The following is a 13,974-nucleotide window of genomic DNA, read 5'->3' on the forward strand; positions in this document are numbered from 1 at the left end:
TAGAAATTGTATGCAGAGTTCAGAAGAACAAGTCATTTTGGGATGGAGTGACGGTAAGGTAGAGTTTTTCTAGAGAAAGTAGAATTTGAGTTAGAGCTTGAAAGAAGAGTGGGGTAGAGAATGTTTTGGAAAATAGTCCAATGTGGAAGGAAAGAAATGTTCCAAGAAGAATGCACAAAGCAGGTGGTTCATATAAGGCAGGGGAGGAGTGTGAAGTTGGAAGACTTTGAATCGAAGACTAAGTACTATACTTTATTGTAGGTCAGGGAGCCTCCCTTAGTAGACTAGAATCTATTCACTCTTGAAACCTTAGTGGCTAGATCTGTGCACTGTGGACCTTTCTGCCGTAGACCCTTCCTCCCTTCGTACCTTTTTCTGCAGTTTACTATGATTCTTAGAGTACAAGGGAACATAGCTGGTCCTACGCTTAGGCCTCTTAAGCGCATCCTTCCCTCTGCTTGACAATGGTGTCAGTGTATCAGGGTCCTGGAAATTAATACTCCTCTGAGAATATGGAGGGCTTCCTGTTCTGGGGAGGGTTATTGAGCAGGAGAATGACATGATTTAAGTGTTGTTTTAGAAAAAGTAATACAAGTCAATTTATCTTAAAAATTACCCTCAGATTTTTGGAAATATATGTCTACTGAGCAGAGTAATTGAATTCGATTTCATTCGTCAAACATTTCTTAAAATGACTTATGTGGGATGGCACTGGGGATGTTACAAACATAAATAAAAGTTTATGGAACTTATCATCGAGTAGGGGACCATGACACATAAATAGTTGTAATACAGAATGGAACATGAGCTCATAACGGAAGTTCAAAGTACTGTTCTGAACTAAGAACAAAAGGAAGATTTTCCCCAAGAGGATCGTGGAAATCTTCTGGAGAGTTGCTTGAAGATAAGTGCCCTTAAAATACCGTGTCAGAGGGAATAGTTCATGATGCAGTATTACCCCACTTAAATTTCTCCTTACCATGTTAGAAAGCCTTCCTTTGCTAACAACCTTGATGATATCAGTCCCTGATTGTAGACTACTTCTGCCCTACCCCATCGTTCCTGCTTTCTACTACTTGCTAATTTTCTATGCAGCTTTAAGTAATTTCTAGAAGAAAACATTCCCCGGCTTTGCCATGTGCTATTTCTTCTTTATTGCACTGCTTCCCAGAATGCGCTCTGGGCAGGAGTCAGGCTGGTGCCTTACTGCCCTTCGAACATGCAGCAGTCCTGTCTGCCTGCCTGCCTGCCTGCCTTGCCTGCCTGCCTGCCTGCCTGCTCCCAGAGCTTTACTGCTGCTGCCGCTGCCCCTTCTGCCTTTTCACAGGTGCTCCAGTGCTGATCAAACTACCCTTTCCCATCTTCTCTGATCGCTTAGAGAATTTCTAATGTACATTAAACGGAATAACATATTTTAGGATCGCTAGCTCGTTTATTTTTTATTATTGGGAATTTAATCAGAAAACACAATGAAGAACAAGAATATTAGTTATATATTCTCCCAGTTAATGGCAAGTTTTCTAAGGATAGGTTTCCATTATATCTTATATATCTTTGCATCTCCCTGTCATGCCCAGTACATAGTAAACAAATACTGAATATTTCATGATTGTTTGCAGTTTAGGATGTTACAGGCTTTTAAAAATGTTCTCTCCCTTTAGTGAGGCGCTGGTTCTCTCTCCCTTTAATCTCTGTGGGGGAATCCCTTAGTTTCCTGTCTTTCCACTGTAGTTGTCATATACATATATGTGTGTGTGTATGTAGTATATTATATATGTAGTATATTGTATATATATAATATATGTAATATACTATACATACACACATGTATTTGAATTAAGGGTTTGCATACTTAGAGTGATACTTAAAGACTGATATGGTTTTTAATTGCTTTTATATAACAATATTCTTTGAAAATGCTTAGTTTGTGTGCGTGTGTTTTTAATTCTATAGCATGTGGACTTCTTTTCATTAAATCCATAGCTTTATTGAAGCTAAAGCCTGACACTTATTACACGTGATTGTTTCATTTTAATCAATGGTTTTTTCATATGCCTTTTTTCAAATATATTGTCATTGCCATTCAAAACATGTTGGAACTATGGAGATCAATTAAATGGAGGGGTGAGAGAATTTAAAATCTTCACTCTGTATCTCATATTGATGTCACTTGATCCTCAAGTACAACAGCTTCCTCTGAGTAAATGTAATACAACAGATGCTTACTAAGCAACCAGTATATTGCAGCACCTTAGGCCAGAGATAAAACTCCCTCAGATTTCCAGTCTTGTAAAGGGATGCCCAACAGAGAGAGCTACCAGTGCACACCATTGTTGTATACCTGCAGAATTACAAAACAAAGTTTGACATAAGGTCTAAAAGGCTCAATACCAACTTGGAATAGGGCTGGGGGGGAATCAAGAAGGGCTTTGTGGTAGAATATTCCTACGGGACTTTAAAGAATGCTTAGATGTTTTACTGCAAGAGGGTGGGAGAGCATGTCAATCATAGGGAACTTTCTGACCAAAGACCGGGCAATACTTGGCCAGGGCCACAGAGAGATAGCCAATTTAGGTGGGTCATAGAGTAGGTGGAATGTAAGTGATAAGTAATATAGGTAGGTGGTGTGTTGCTAAATTGTGTAGGGTCTTGAATCCCAGGGAGAGGAATTTGAATCTTACTCAGAAAGTAATAAGAAGCTGCTGAAGATTTTTGAGCAAAGGAGTGATATGATAAAGTATATGCAGAACAAGGATTGTTGTGGTAATATGAAGAATGGATTGGCACAAGGAGAAAGTGAAAGCACAAATTTTAGGAGACTAATAATCTGCACAGTAATAAGGGTTTATAGTAGGGCAGTGACATAGAATGTGGAATGAGGGAGAAAGAAGACTTTGAAGGATTAAAAAGAATGATTAAAAGTCTTTGAATAATAGTGAGCAAATTAACATTGATGAGGTTGTAATAAGAGAGCCTATGCAATAGAAGTGAATAGGCACAGGTAGTAGTGTTTAATCTTCAGCCTTCACAATTTCTTGAGATTACCCTTCACTTTCTAACCACATTCCAGCAAATACAAAATAGCCTCCAACTCTTTTGTTTTGGCTTGCCCTTCTGTCCTCCTCTCTACCTTTTTCTCTTCCTTTCTCTCTTCATCTCTTCCTTTTTGTCTATCCTATTCCCCTCTGTGTCCCTCGCCCCCCTTTTCTGCCTATGTTTCTCTCAACTTTTTCCTTCTCTTTCATCCCTCCTATCTTTTTATCTGGTGTTAATATGAAATTAAAGTTAATTTTTTGTTATTGGATAAAGTGTGTTTCTTATTCTTAATTTAAAAACCAAGTGTATTTAATTTGTCACTTGTACAGATAAGTGATCATAACCCCAACTGACAAAATTAAGTTGCATTTTCCTTCCATTTCTCTCCATTTGTCTCTTAATTGACTTTTGTTTTCCCTTTGAGGTCAATGGCCCTGGGAAAAATTTCCCACTCGTTATTTAAATAAAACATTATCTACAGGGACTGTAAACTGAGGCCAATTAGGATTCTGCCTTTAAAGTCTAATTCCTCTTGAATGGTTGGTACCAAAGCATTATTTTTGCTTAGGTTTTTAAAATAATAAAAGAGAAATATATAAGCACTTTGAAAAGTTTGAATATCTTTATAGAGGTATGTGATCATCGCTGAATTACTTCTGTAACTTTCCTTACTCCAGAACAGATATATCAGCTTTGTTTTTTTTAACAGAGTTGACTGACTGTTCATTTTTCTCTTTTATGATCTGAATTTTTAAAAAGCCCCAAATCAGTAAGAAAAAGAATGATTGTCATTTTATCCCCTCTTAATTCCCAAATGTGGCCATTTTGTGGAGCTACTAATAAGTAACACAGTGGGTACAAAGCAGGCAACAGAAAAAAAGGATAAACAATTCCATAATCAATCTATAAAAATAAATGATTGACTCTGTGATTAATAATCTGTTGTGAAATATATGAAGTATCATTGGGTGTTAGGGGAGCAAAAGGGAAAAAGATCAATTCTATATCCATTTTTTATGATCACCATTTAAAACTTAATGTTGAAGTTCCTTCTGTCAAATCAAAACTCTGCCTAAATTTAATTGGATTCATTTATTTTGTTAGTAATTTTATAAATCACCGTAAGTTCTAAAGTTAAAATAAGGTATAAACAATGATAATTCTAGAAAATAAAAACCTTGAGAGCAAGGGAACTTGTTTATTTGCCTTTGTGTCCCTCCTGCTCCATAAAGAAATGTAGCAGTATATAACACTTTGCCTATGATAGATGTTAACTTACATTTATATAGTGCTATAAAGTTTAGAAAGAACGTGTGGCAGACTTTCACATGTTGGGTATCTGGACCATTTTCTATATGATTGCTGTCCAAGGTGATTCATGTCTGTGTTTGTAACCATTAATATGGTCTGAGGCATGCACAGAGTTGAAAACTCATGTGACCCTTTCCCCCCTTCTCAGCATGACTGTCCTATCAGTCTTGGTTCATAGAATCATAGAATATTAGAGCGAGAAGGGACTCTATAGTTCATCTAGTCCAACCCCTTCCTTTTACAGATGAGGAAGCTGAGGCCCGGACATCCAATGCTAAACCTTAAGATCAGAAAATTCTTCTTGGTCTCTAATAAATTGTGCTACAGCCCATTTCCTGTTCAGTGGAGATGGAAAACAGCTGATTATTAATCTCAGTACAGGTATAATAATCCTTCATGTACTTAAGACCTGTTCTCAGAGGTGTATTAGAGGCTAAGACTCTGGGGGGGGGGGAAGAGAAAATCTGTCTACACGTGCCTACAGCCCTCTTTTTCTCTTTTCCCTCAGTAACTTGATATGTTGAGGCCCAAGTAGCTCTCTAGGGAAAATTTGGAGACTTTCTTATTATATCATCCATATTTTACTGAGTCAAAAGATATTTATTTTATTATTTAATGAATTATGAAAGTATTAAATCACTTTGTATATACTTAAGCAAAACTTTGCCACAATTAATGAACTGAAGAAATACAAAAATTAAGATGAGAGACAAAAATAAGAGATTAGAAAATAATATAAACGAAAAAATGCACTACTGTCACCCCAAATTTAACAAGTCTAGAACCATTCTCATTATTATATCTCTTAGATTGTTATTAAGCTATTCTTGTCTTTATGTCTTGTCTCTCCAATAGATCATAAGCTCCTTTAGGGCTAGGTCCATGTCTTATATTTCTTTGTGTTCCTCACAGTGCCTTGAACAAAAATAAATGTTCATTTTGTTGATTGAAAGGTTAAAGGAAATGGGATTATCCATCCTGAAAAAGGGGAGACTGAGGGATGATTTAATAACGTCAACTTTCATATATATGAAGGGGCTCTACTACGGAGGATGGTAACCAGTGATCTCAGGATCTACGACTAAAAAAGTGAGAACAAAGTTGCTTAAACTGCAGAATGAAGGGTTTAGATAAGTTATATGGAAGTTGTTATATTGGAATGAAATGATATGCAATATTTCCTTTGGAGATGGCTAGCTTTTTATCTTCTTGGATCAATTGTAGTGTAATCTTTTCTATCGATGACCAAGCAGGCTGGAAAACTTTTCATGATCCCATCCAAACTATGATTGTATAATTTCTTAAAGGCTTAATCATTAGGAATTTCTATGTAGACCCTGGCAGCTGCTGGACCGGGCTAACCACACAAGGAGGGAATGGGGCCAGGAGAGATCTGGGCATGTACAGTATAACAGTCTGTGAGCCAAGAGGTCATCAAGCCATCAGACAGAGAGCCAGTGATTGACTGTGGTCAAGAGCAAACTAAAGGTCTATGACCTGAGATAATGGCAATGTGGGGAGGAATAATCGGATCTCAGGTGCAAGTAACCATGAATCAGGATCCCAGCTGATCAGGTGGTTTGAACATATGGCATCAGTGATCAGAGTAAACCTAAGTGAGCCTGATCTTAGGGAAGAGACAGTTTTCTCTCTTCCCTCTCTTATAATTTCTGCCTAGGTAGGAAGTTGTTTCAGAATCTAGGCCTGCAGATGTGGGGAAGGTGGCTGCAGCTGGTTAAGAAAAGGATGAAGGAACATCAGCTGCAGGTAGGATCCTGACATTAGCTAATTAAGAATTTTTAAAGCCTGTGATTGACCACAGTGATTGGTGGATGAGTGTCACTTGTGATGACTGTTAACATGTGTTAAAATCAGATTACACGCTCCTTGAGGACAGAGACTGTATTGCTTATCTTTTGCATTCCCTGAAGTGCCTGGCACAGTACTCTGCACATACTAGGCACTCATTGAATATTTATTGAATTGTATCACTATTCAACATGAAAGTTAATTTGGTCATATCTACATAAATTATTTGGATTGGAGGGTTTGGCGTAATGTGATACCTCTACAAATTAATCTTTCAACATCAACACCATTTCATGGACTCAAGGTCATGATTCCTCCTAATGGCAGTTCATGATGGAATTATCTACCAAACCACTAAAAATTTTTTTTAAAGTTTTTATCATTCAGAAGCAATATATAATAATTCTTTAGGCACTCTGAAAGAAGAAATCTTATCAAGATTTTTGTTAATTTTTAAGCCTTTTGACCTATTTTTTGTCCTTTTGCAAATTGAATGATAACTGGTTGGGAAAAAAATGTTTATCTAATACATGATTTTATAGCATACTGGTAGCATATTTTATTAACCAAAGAACATTTCCACTGTGCTAAACTAATTTTTTTTTAAATTTTATTTCATTACTTTTGACTCAAAAGTACCGGGATACAAATATGCAAGGCGTTGTATATGAACTAAACAGCTATATAGAACAACGGTTGGATACAGGAGGAGACAACCAGCTGCTGCTCTATGAATTGAGTAGACTCATCAAAATAGGTAAGAAAATGTATTTTTAATCCTTTATGTAGAACTTTGAGAAAAGGCAGTTTGGAACAGTGAATAGAGGGGCAGTTGGAGTCAGCAAGACCTGCATTCAAGTCTAGCCTCTGGCATATGTTAGCTTTGTATTCTTGGGGAAAATCATTTCACTTTTCAGTTTCCCCAATCAGCCTCTAAGACTATAAATTACAGAAAAACTGTGAACCCACCTTTTTACACTGAAAGTTCCTTGCAGTGGTGAAAACATCAACAGGTCTACTCTACACAGGAAACACTGAATCAGCGGGTTTATCTGTTTATGAAATATTTGCAGAAAAGTTGAACTCACTGAAAACAAAGTCATTAAGTGGTCTTACTGCTGGATTAATTGTGAAAAAATAATATGCCCAATATCTGAAAAGTTAAACTGAGGTAAAATTGAAATGTCAAGAGTAGGGCAACCCAAATAGTTAAAGGCCTTGAAATCATGTAATATGAGAATTGAAGGAACTGGGGATCTTTGATCTGGGAAGACCTAGAAGAATCCATCATTTAAAGTGTGGCTGACCATGGGTGAGTGACATAGCCTTTCAAGACTCTTTGTCTTATCTATAAAATGAGCACTAGATGACCTAGATGTGACTTGGTATCTGAAGGATTGTTGTGTGGATGAGTGATCAGACCTGTTATCATAGGCCCTTTGGTGCAGAATTAGATGTAGAACTGCAAAATGTTCTATCTCTGCAGAAGTAGATGCTTGGGAAGGTGGTGAATTCACCCTCACTAGAGGTCATGAAGCAAAGTTTAGAATACCACTGTTGAGTATTTTGTAGGGAGAATTTTGGGTTCAGCTATGGCAAGGGTAGGGAACTTGTGGCCCCAAGGTCACATGTGGCCCTGTAGGTCCTCAAGCACAGCCCTTTGACTGAATCCAAGCTTCACAGAACAAATTGTAGTTTGCATTCAGTCAAAGGGCTGCACTTGAGGACCTAGAGGGGGCCATGTGGCCTCGAGGCTGCAGGTTTCCCACTCCTGAGCTATGGGTTTGATGAGATGGTCTCTGAGATTCATTTCAATTCGGAGATCCCTGATGCTGTCAGGCATAACGAGCACTCGACACTTAATATTTTCCTAATAAATACATATCCTAGAAATAAAAATAGCACAGTTTCTTCAAACAATCCTCCACAAAACTATTTAGATGCAGTATTGTGACATGGAGTTGACCCTGGGTTTATTGAACACCTTGCCAGTAGAAAACAATCTCCGGCAGGTTCTGTGATGATAGAAAGGGTTTGAGTAAAGCCCCAGCAATAGATTATTTCTGTTTTTTGAAGATACTTAGCTAATCATATAGAGGCATACCACTAATTGGCTAGATAATGGGTGATGAATTCTTTAGCAATGGCAATATACAAAATTAAGAAAAATACAAAATGATTTTTGGTTCTATAATAACCCCCTTCACCTTCTGCACGGATAGAGGCAGTATTGGAAAAAAACTACAGTAGGTACTATACTGACAGACACACAGCTTTAGACTGTCTGTAAAATAAACTTAGCGACCAAATGGATGTAATACTAAAGGAATAAAGTCATATCAACATTTACTGAGTTTTAGATGAAACCCAAAGACAAAAGGAAGTTATAGCTAAATGGAAGAATGGCTCACAAGTCTTGAAGAGGCAAGGAGAATAGTTACCAGAGTTGGTCTTATGAGTCAAAGGGCAGCCAGAAACATAATTTAATGGGATATTTTGTTACTGCATATTGTAATGCTCATGAAAAGTATTTGCAAGAACACCATCATGAAGGTAATTGTAGTTTATGTGTTTATCTGTTGTAGAGGTAGAGAAATGCTACCAAGTACTTGATAAGATTCTTCATATTAAATCAGTAAATACTACAGTATTACAAATCTTTGAGGCGACTTTAACTATAGGGGAGAAAATCTACAAAACCTTTTAGACAGTATAGTTCAGAAGGAAGAAAGCAAAGATACCAACAGCATTCATGCTCAGCAAAAACCTGACTCCTACATAGTATGACTGTTTTGTTCAAGGGGAAAATTGGGAGGGCTGAACAAACATGACAAATATCAAAGAACATCACAGATAATGAAATTAGTTGTATGTTAGAAGACAAAAAACTGGTTGTGGATGTAAAAGACATTTGTGATTCGGGTTCCCCTGTTTAGATCATGGACTTGTTAATGCAAAAATCAAATAAATACCAAATTTAAAGAATACATATGAGACAAAGATATATCATGTCATCAGAATACTCTAGTTTGGTGTATTTAAATAAGGCATTGACAATGAAAATTTCTATCAGCTTATGCTATTGACATTTTTTCTTTAAATACATGTCTAGTTATTTATGCCTTTTGTTTTTATCATCTGTATTTCCCAGTGTATCCCTTACCACTTCCCCTATGAACAAGTAATGTTTTAGAGGAAAGCATTTTTAAAAAGGAGGAACATACCAGTGCAGCAAAATTAATCAAAATATTGAAAAAGTTGGATTCCCTCACCTTTGCAAAGAAATGGGGGAAAGTGCCTTCTCATACCTCTTCTTTTACCAATCTTGATCATTATAATTTTATAGCATTCATTCCTGATTGTTTGTTGTTTATTGTTCTTTCCATGTCGTTTGTTGCATATTATTTCCTGGTTCTGTTGATTTTCCTTTGTATCAGTTCCTATGAGTTCTTCCCCTTCTTTTCTGAATTCTTCATTCTCCTTAATTTATAATTTCTTAAGGCTACTGACCTAATGTGGATAATTTACCACAATGAGGAGACCAGAAGTGACTAGCCAAGGACAACACTGCTTTAGAATAGAAACTCATTTCAAAGATCTTCCAGAGTAGAATGGTCAAAAATTAGGAGTGGTATATTCACAAAAGAATAAGAAGTAGCAGAGAGGAAAAATAAATTGGGCATTGATAAAATGCAAAGAGTATTGGTTCTAGAACTGAAGGATGGGTTAAAATACTGCCTCTTGACACTATGTGACTTTGAGAAAGTTACTTGACCATGTTGACTTTTGTTTCCTTCTCTGTAAATCTAAGGAGTTGTACCAGAGGGCTTCTTCTGGCCCCTCCTAGGTCTAGGTCTCTATGATCTCAAATTCCATAGAAAATTAGTAAAAGATTCATATGAGCCATTTTATTACACAAGCATTTGATGGATCCAGTATTTAGTACAGTGCCTGGGACATAATAAGCACTTAATAAATGCTTGTTGATCGCCTGGATGAAACTCAGAGGACCACGAACAGGTAGAAAATAAGAAAGATCTAGCAACATTTCTGCAGTAAATTATTTTCTTTAGCAATGACAGCAGAAATGTTACACCTAGACTCTTCACTGTTGCCCTCATGTGGCATTGTCTGATCACATCAAGCCCTTAAACATTTTAGAACCTCTTAAATGAGGTTCATGTTCACTCAGAAGAATTTGGCTTATCTGTAGGAAATAAAGCTTATCTACAAGTAGATGAAGAGTGTTGTCCCAGACAATAATATGCATTCGATTAAATAACTCTTAGTTGGTCTGGATGCTGTTGATGAACAGTGAAGTACATTCAGGATTAAGCAGAAAGAGAGTAGAAAGAATTTAGGAAATGATGCAATCTCTATAGTGACCCTAGGCCAGTCAGTAAATTTTTTTTTTTTGTGGCTGCCGGTAATGGCTATGTGGCTACAAATAATGGAATGCAGAAGTAAATTTGCATGTCATCCAGTCTAGAATTTCTGCATGCCTCTGATATCACTCATAAGGCAAAGGGGAGATTTATGGTGGGTGAAGGTAGAACAAAATATATTCACTCATAAAAATAGTGCAGGAAAAGTGATATTAAGGACGTTAGAATACCATAGGCTTGGAAAAGCAGGAAGACCACTCAGATAAGAAGAGCAAGGGATAACTGTTGGACAGCATATGTGTTCTACTGGTTATCTATGCAGTGATTCAAGATTTTTGATCCTCAACCTTTAGTAGTTTAAAAAAAGTTTGAGAATATGCCTGAAATATATTCATGTTTATTTAATTATATGTTATATGTATGTACTTCCTCCCCCTCAGAAGGGCAGTGGTTGGGAGCTTGCACAATATAAAGAAGAGTATTCAGGGTTGAGGGTGGGTATAAGGGCCAGTATGGCTGTGTGGTGTGCATAAGCTCAAGGAGAGTGGGATGATATGCATCTTCACACAATCCTCAGTTGTTCACAGATCTCTTGGAGTCATGCCGTGGCCTCCCTATGGTAAAACAAAAGGTATCTCAGATGGGCTTGGTTCCCACTGTGGAGACCACAGCTGTATATCATTGGGAGTACACCCAACAGTGAGATCATAGATCCATCACAGTATTGAAATCTTATGACAACAGGCTAAAGAAATAATCAGAAATTAGATAAAATACTTTTCAAACTTTAAAAATCTTTAAAATTAAGTTACTATTATGAAAAAATGTATTTCTAAGTGGGTTTCCTAATTAACAGAAAAGTGCTTTTTAATTTTTATCCCTTTTTTTGTTGTTTTCATGTCTAAATATGTCTTTTTCCTCTGCCTTACCCAAAAACCCATTACTTGATATATTGTAACAAAATTAGTTGTTTTATTTACAATAAGAAAAAAAGGGGGAACATCAAGCCAGTTTGACTGGAAATTTTCCAATTTCTTTAAGGAAGGAAGGGTGGTATATTTTATCTTTTTTCCTTTTGGGTCCACACTTGATTGTTATTTACAGAGGTTTGAGTTTTGATAACCATTTATTAAAGAAAAACCAAGATGTGAAGTTAGAAATGATAGCACTTGGCAACTGATTGGATACAGAAGGTGAGAATGATGAAGGGTTGATAATGACACTTGGGTTGAAAGTTCAAATAACTGGTAAGATAGTGGTACCGTGTACAGTCTCAGGAGTATCATATCATATAATTAAGCCCTTGAGTGGATCCAAGGGCTGATCAATGTGGATATACCCTTTTGTTGGTGTACATGTCCAGATCTTCCAATTCTTGCCTGTGTTTTTTTTCATAAATCCTTCAGGGAAGATCCACTCAGTGCATCTTTCCTTGATTCTGTTGACATTTTAAAAGCCCTAGTGGAGTATTTTTGCTGTCCATTGTTTCATGATCTTACCCCATGATCATTGTCCTTCCTTTTCTGGTCAGACATTTATTTGGTGATAATCCCTATGCTATTTTTTTGCACATAGGTCATCATTAGAAATAAGCTACCTTCTACATGCACCCACTTTGAGTCTTTCCATTGTCCTATGGATCATTTGCAGTTGTAATTCTCAGAAATTGTGGTGTTCAGGAGTGATAGTTGTATAGCGCCTTTAGAAGAATACAGGTGTTAAAAAGATAGGTCTTGTGCCAGAAAACAACTTGAGATAGTTAAAAGCCTGCCTAATTTCCCAAATGCAATCCAGCTTGCAACTTTAATTCTTTTCATTTCTGGCCCCAACTCTATCCATCTGCACTGCCTTTCATTGTCAGAATGATGGGTATTTTTCATTTATTTAGTTTTTCCTCTACTGATTGTTATGTACCAGTGCTAATCTGTACTAACAAAGTATTTCCTCACCTGGAGAATGTTGAGGAGACCCTGTAATGTTCCATTACAATCAGCACATTTTCTTCTGCAAAGAGGAACATGTGTCTGTGAGACCTCACCAGCTATAGAGAATACCTCTTCTGTTTGTACTTTATTCAAAACATTCTTCATTGCAGCGACACATTTGGTGAATGTGTGTTTCCCTGTTGCTAATATTAATCACTGTACAGTTATCTCTGTCATGGAATTTTTTGTAGGCAGTACCATTATTCTCCCGGTCATCTGGGCTTTCAACTCGAGTGTCGTTCTCAACCCTTCATTCCCTCTCACCTTCTGTTGCCAAGTGCTATCATTTCTAACATCTCCCCAATATGCCCCTTTCTCTCCTCTCACTTTGCCATCCCCCTGGCTCAGGTCTTTATCACCTCATGCCTAGACTATTGTATTAACTTAATGTTCGGTCTCCCCTGCATTAAGTTTCCCCCCTCTCCAGTTCATCCATCTTCTCAACTGTCAAATTATCAGGTCTAACCATGTGTCTCCCCACCCACGAATTCAGTCCACCTCAATGGCGTACTCTTGCCTTCAAGATCAATTATAAATTTCTCTGCTGGCTTTCAAAACCCTTCATAACCTGGCTTCTTTAAACCTTTCCAGTCTTATTACTTCTCTCTTCCTTCTCCTGCCCCTCCCACTCTGATCCAGTGACACTGGCCTTCTTGTTGATCCTCTCCCTAGCCACTCAGTCTCCTTACTCTGGACGTTTGTTTAATGTCACATACTTAGAATTCTCACCCTCCTCAACTCTGCCTCCTAATCCCCCTGGCTTCCTTCAAGAAGCCTTTCCCAATCTTTTTTTAATGCTAGTACCTTCCATCTATTGATTATCTCCAGGTATCTTGTATCTATCTTGTTTGTACATAGGTCTTTGTTAGTAGTCTCCATCATCCATGAGTTTTTGAAAGCAGGGACTCTTTTTTGACTTTGTTTCCCCAGTATAGTATATAGCACATAGTAGGTACTTAATAAATACTTGTTGACTGACTGATTTATGAAGGTATCTTTTATAATATTAACATTTGTATTGAGATACTTTTAATTCTGCATTTTGTTATTCTTAGGCAAATGCTTTGTGTATTTCCCAATAAGCAATAAACACAACGTTAAGATATGGCCCATTACACCAGTCTGGTGCAAAAGACTTCATATTCCCTCCTTAAATTTTTTCAAGGATATAGTTTCTACACATGTAGAACATTCTTTTTATGATTGCACAAAGATAAGAATTTAGATATCTCCATTAGTAGTTATTGGTATTCAATAGAGTTCCCTCTTAGAGGAATTAATATTGTCTTTTTTAAAGTATTTTTCCTTCCTTGAATTATCTTATAAAATGACCAGTGCACTTGGATGATTGAGCTGCTCTTTATAATTTTGTCCAGAGTGCTGGTTGATTGTCATCATCAAAAATTACAGTGTTAGTGTCCACGGACAGTGTTGTTCTGTTATTGATG

General features: G+C 37.0%; 1 protein-coding gene across 1 annotated transcript in view; it reads left to right on the forward strand.

Annotated features, from left to right (window-relative positions):
- Window positions 1–13,974, forward strand: part of PDE10A (phosphodiesterase 10A) — a 262,739-nt gene that overhangs the window by 114,767 nt on the left and 133,998 nt on the right. Inside the window, exon 4 of the mRNA XM_036768216.1 lies at window positions 6,793–6,913. Coding sequence (XP_036624111.1) covers window positions 6,793–6,913 — 121 coding nt within the window. The remainder of the gene's footprint in view (window positions 1–6,792; window positions 6,914–13,974) is intronic.

The sequence above is a fragment of the Trichosurus vulpecula genome, chromosome 7 (genome assembly GCF_011100635.1).
Source record: "Trichosurus vulpecula isolate mTriVul1 chromosome 7, mTriVul1.pri, whole genome shotgun sequence".
Lineage (NCBI taxonomy): Eukaryota > Metazoa > Chordata > Mammalia > Diprotodontia > Phalangeridae > Trichosurus > Trichosurus vulpecula.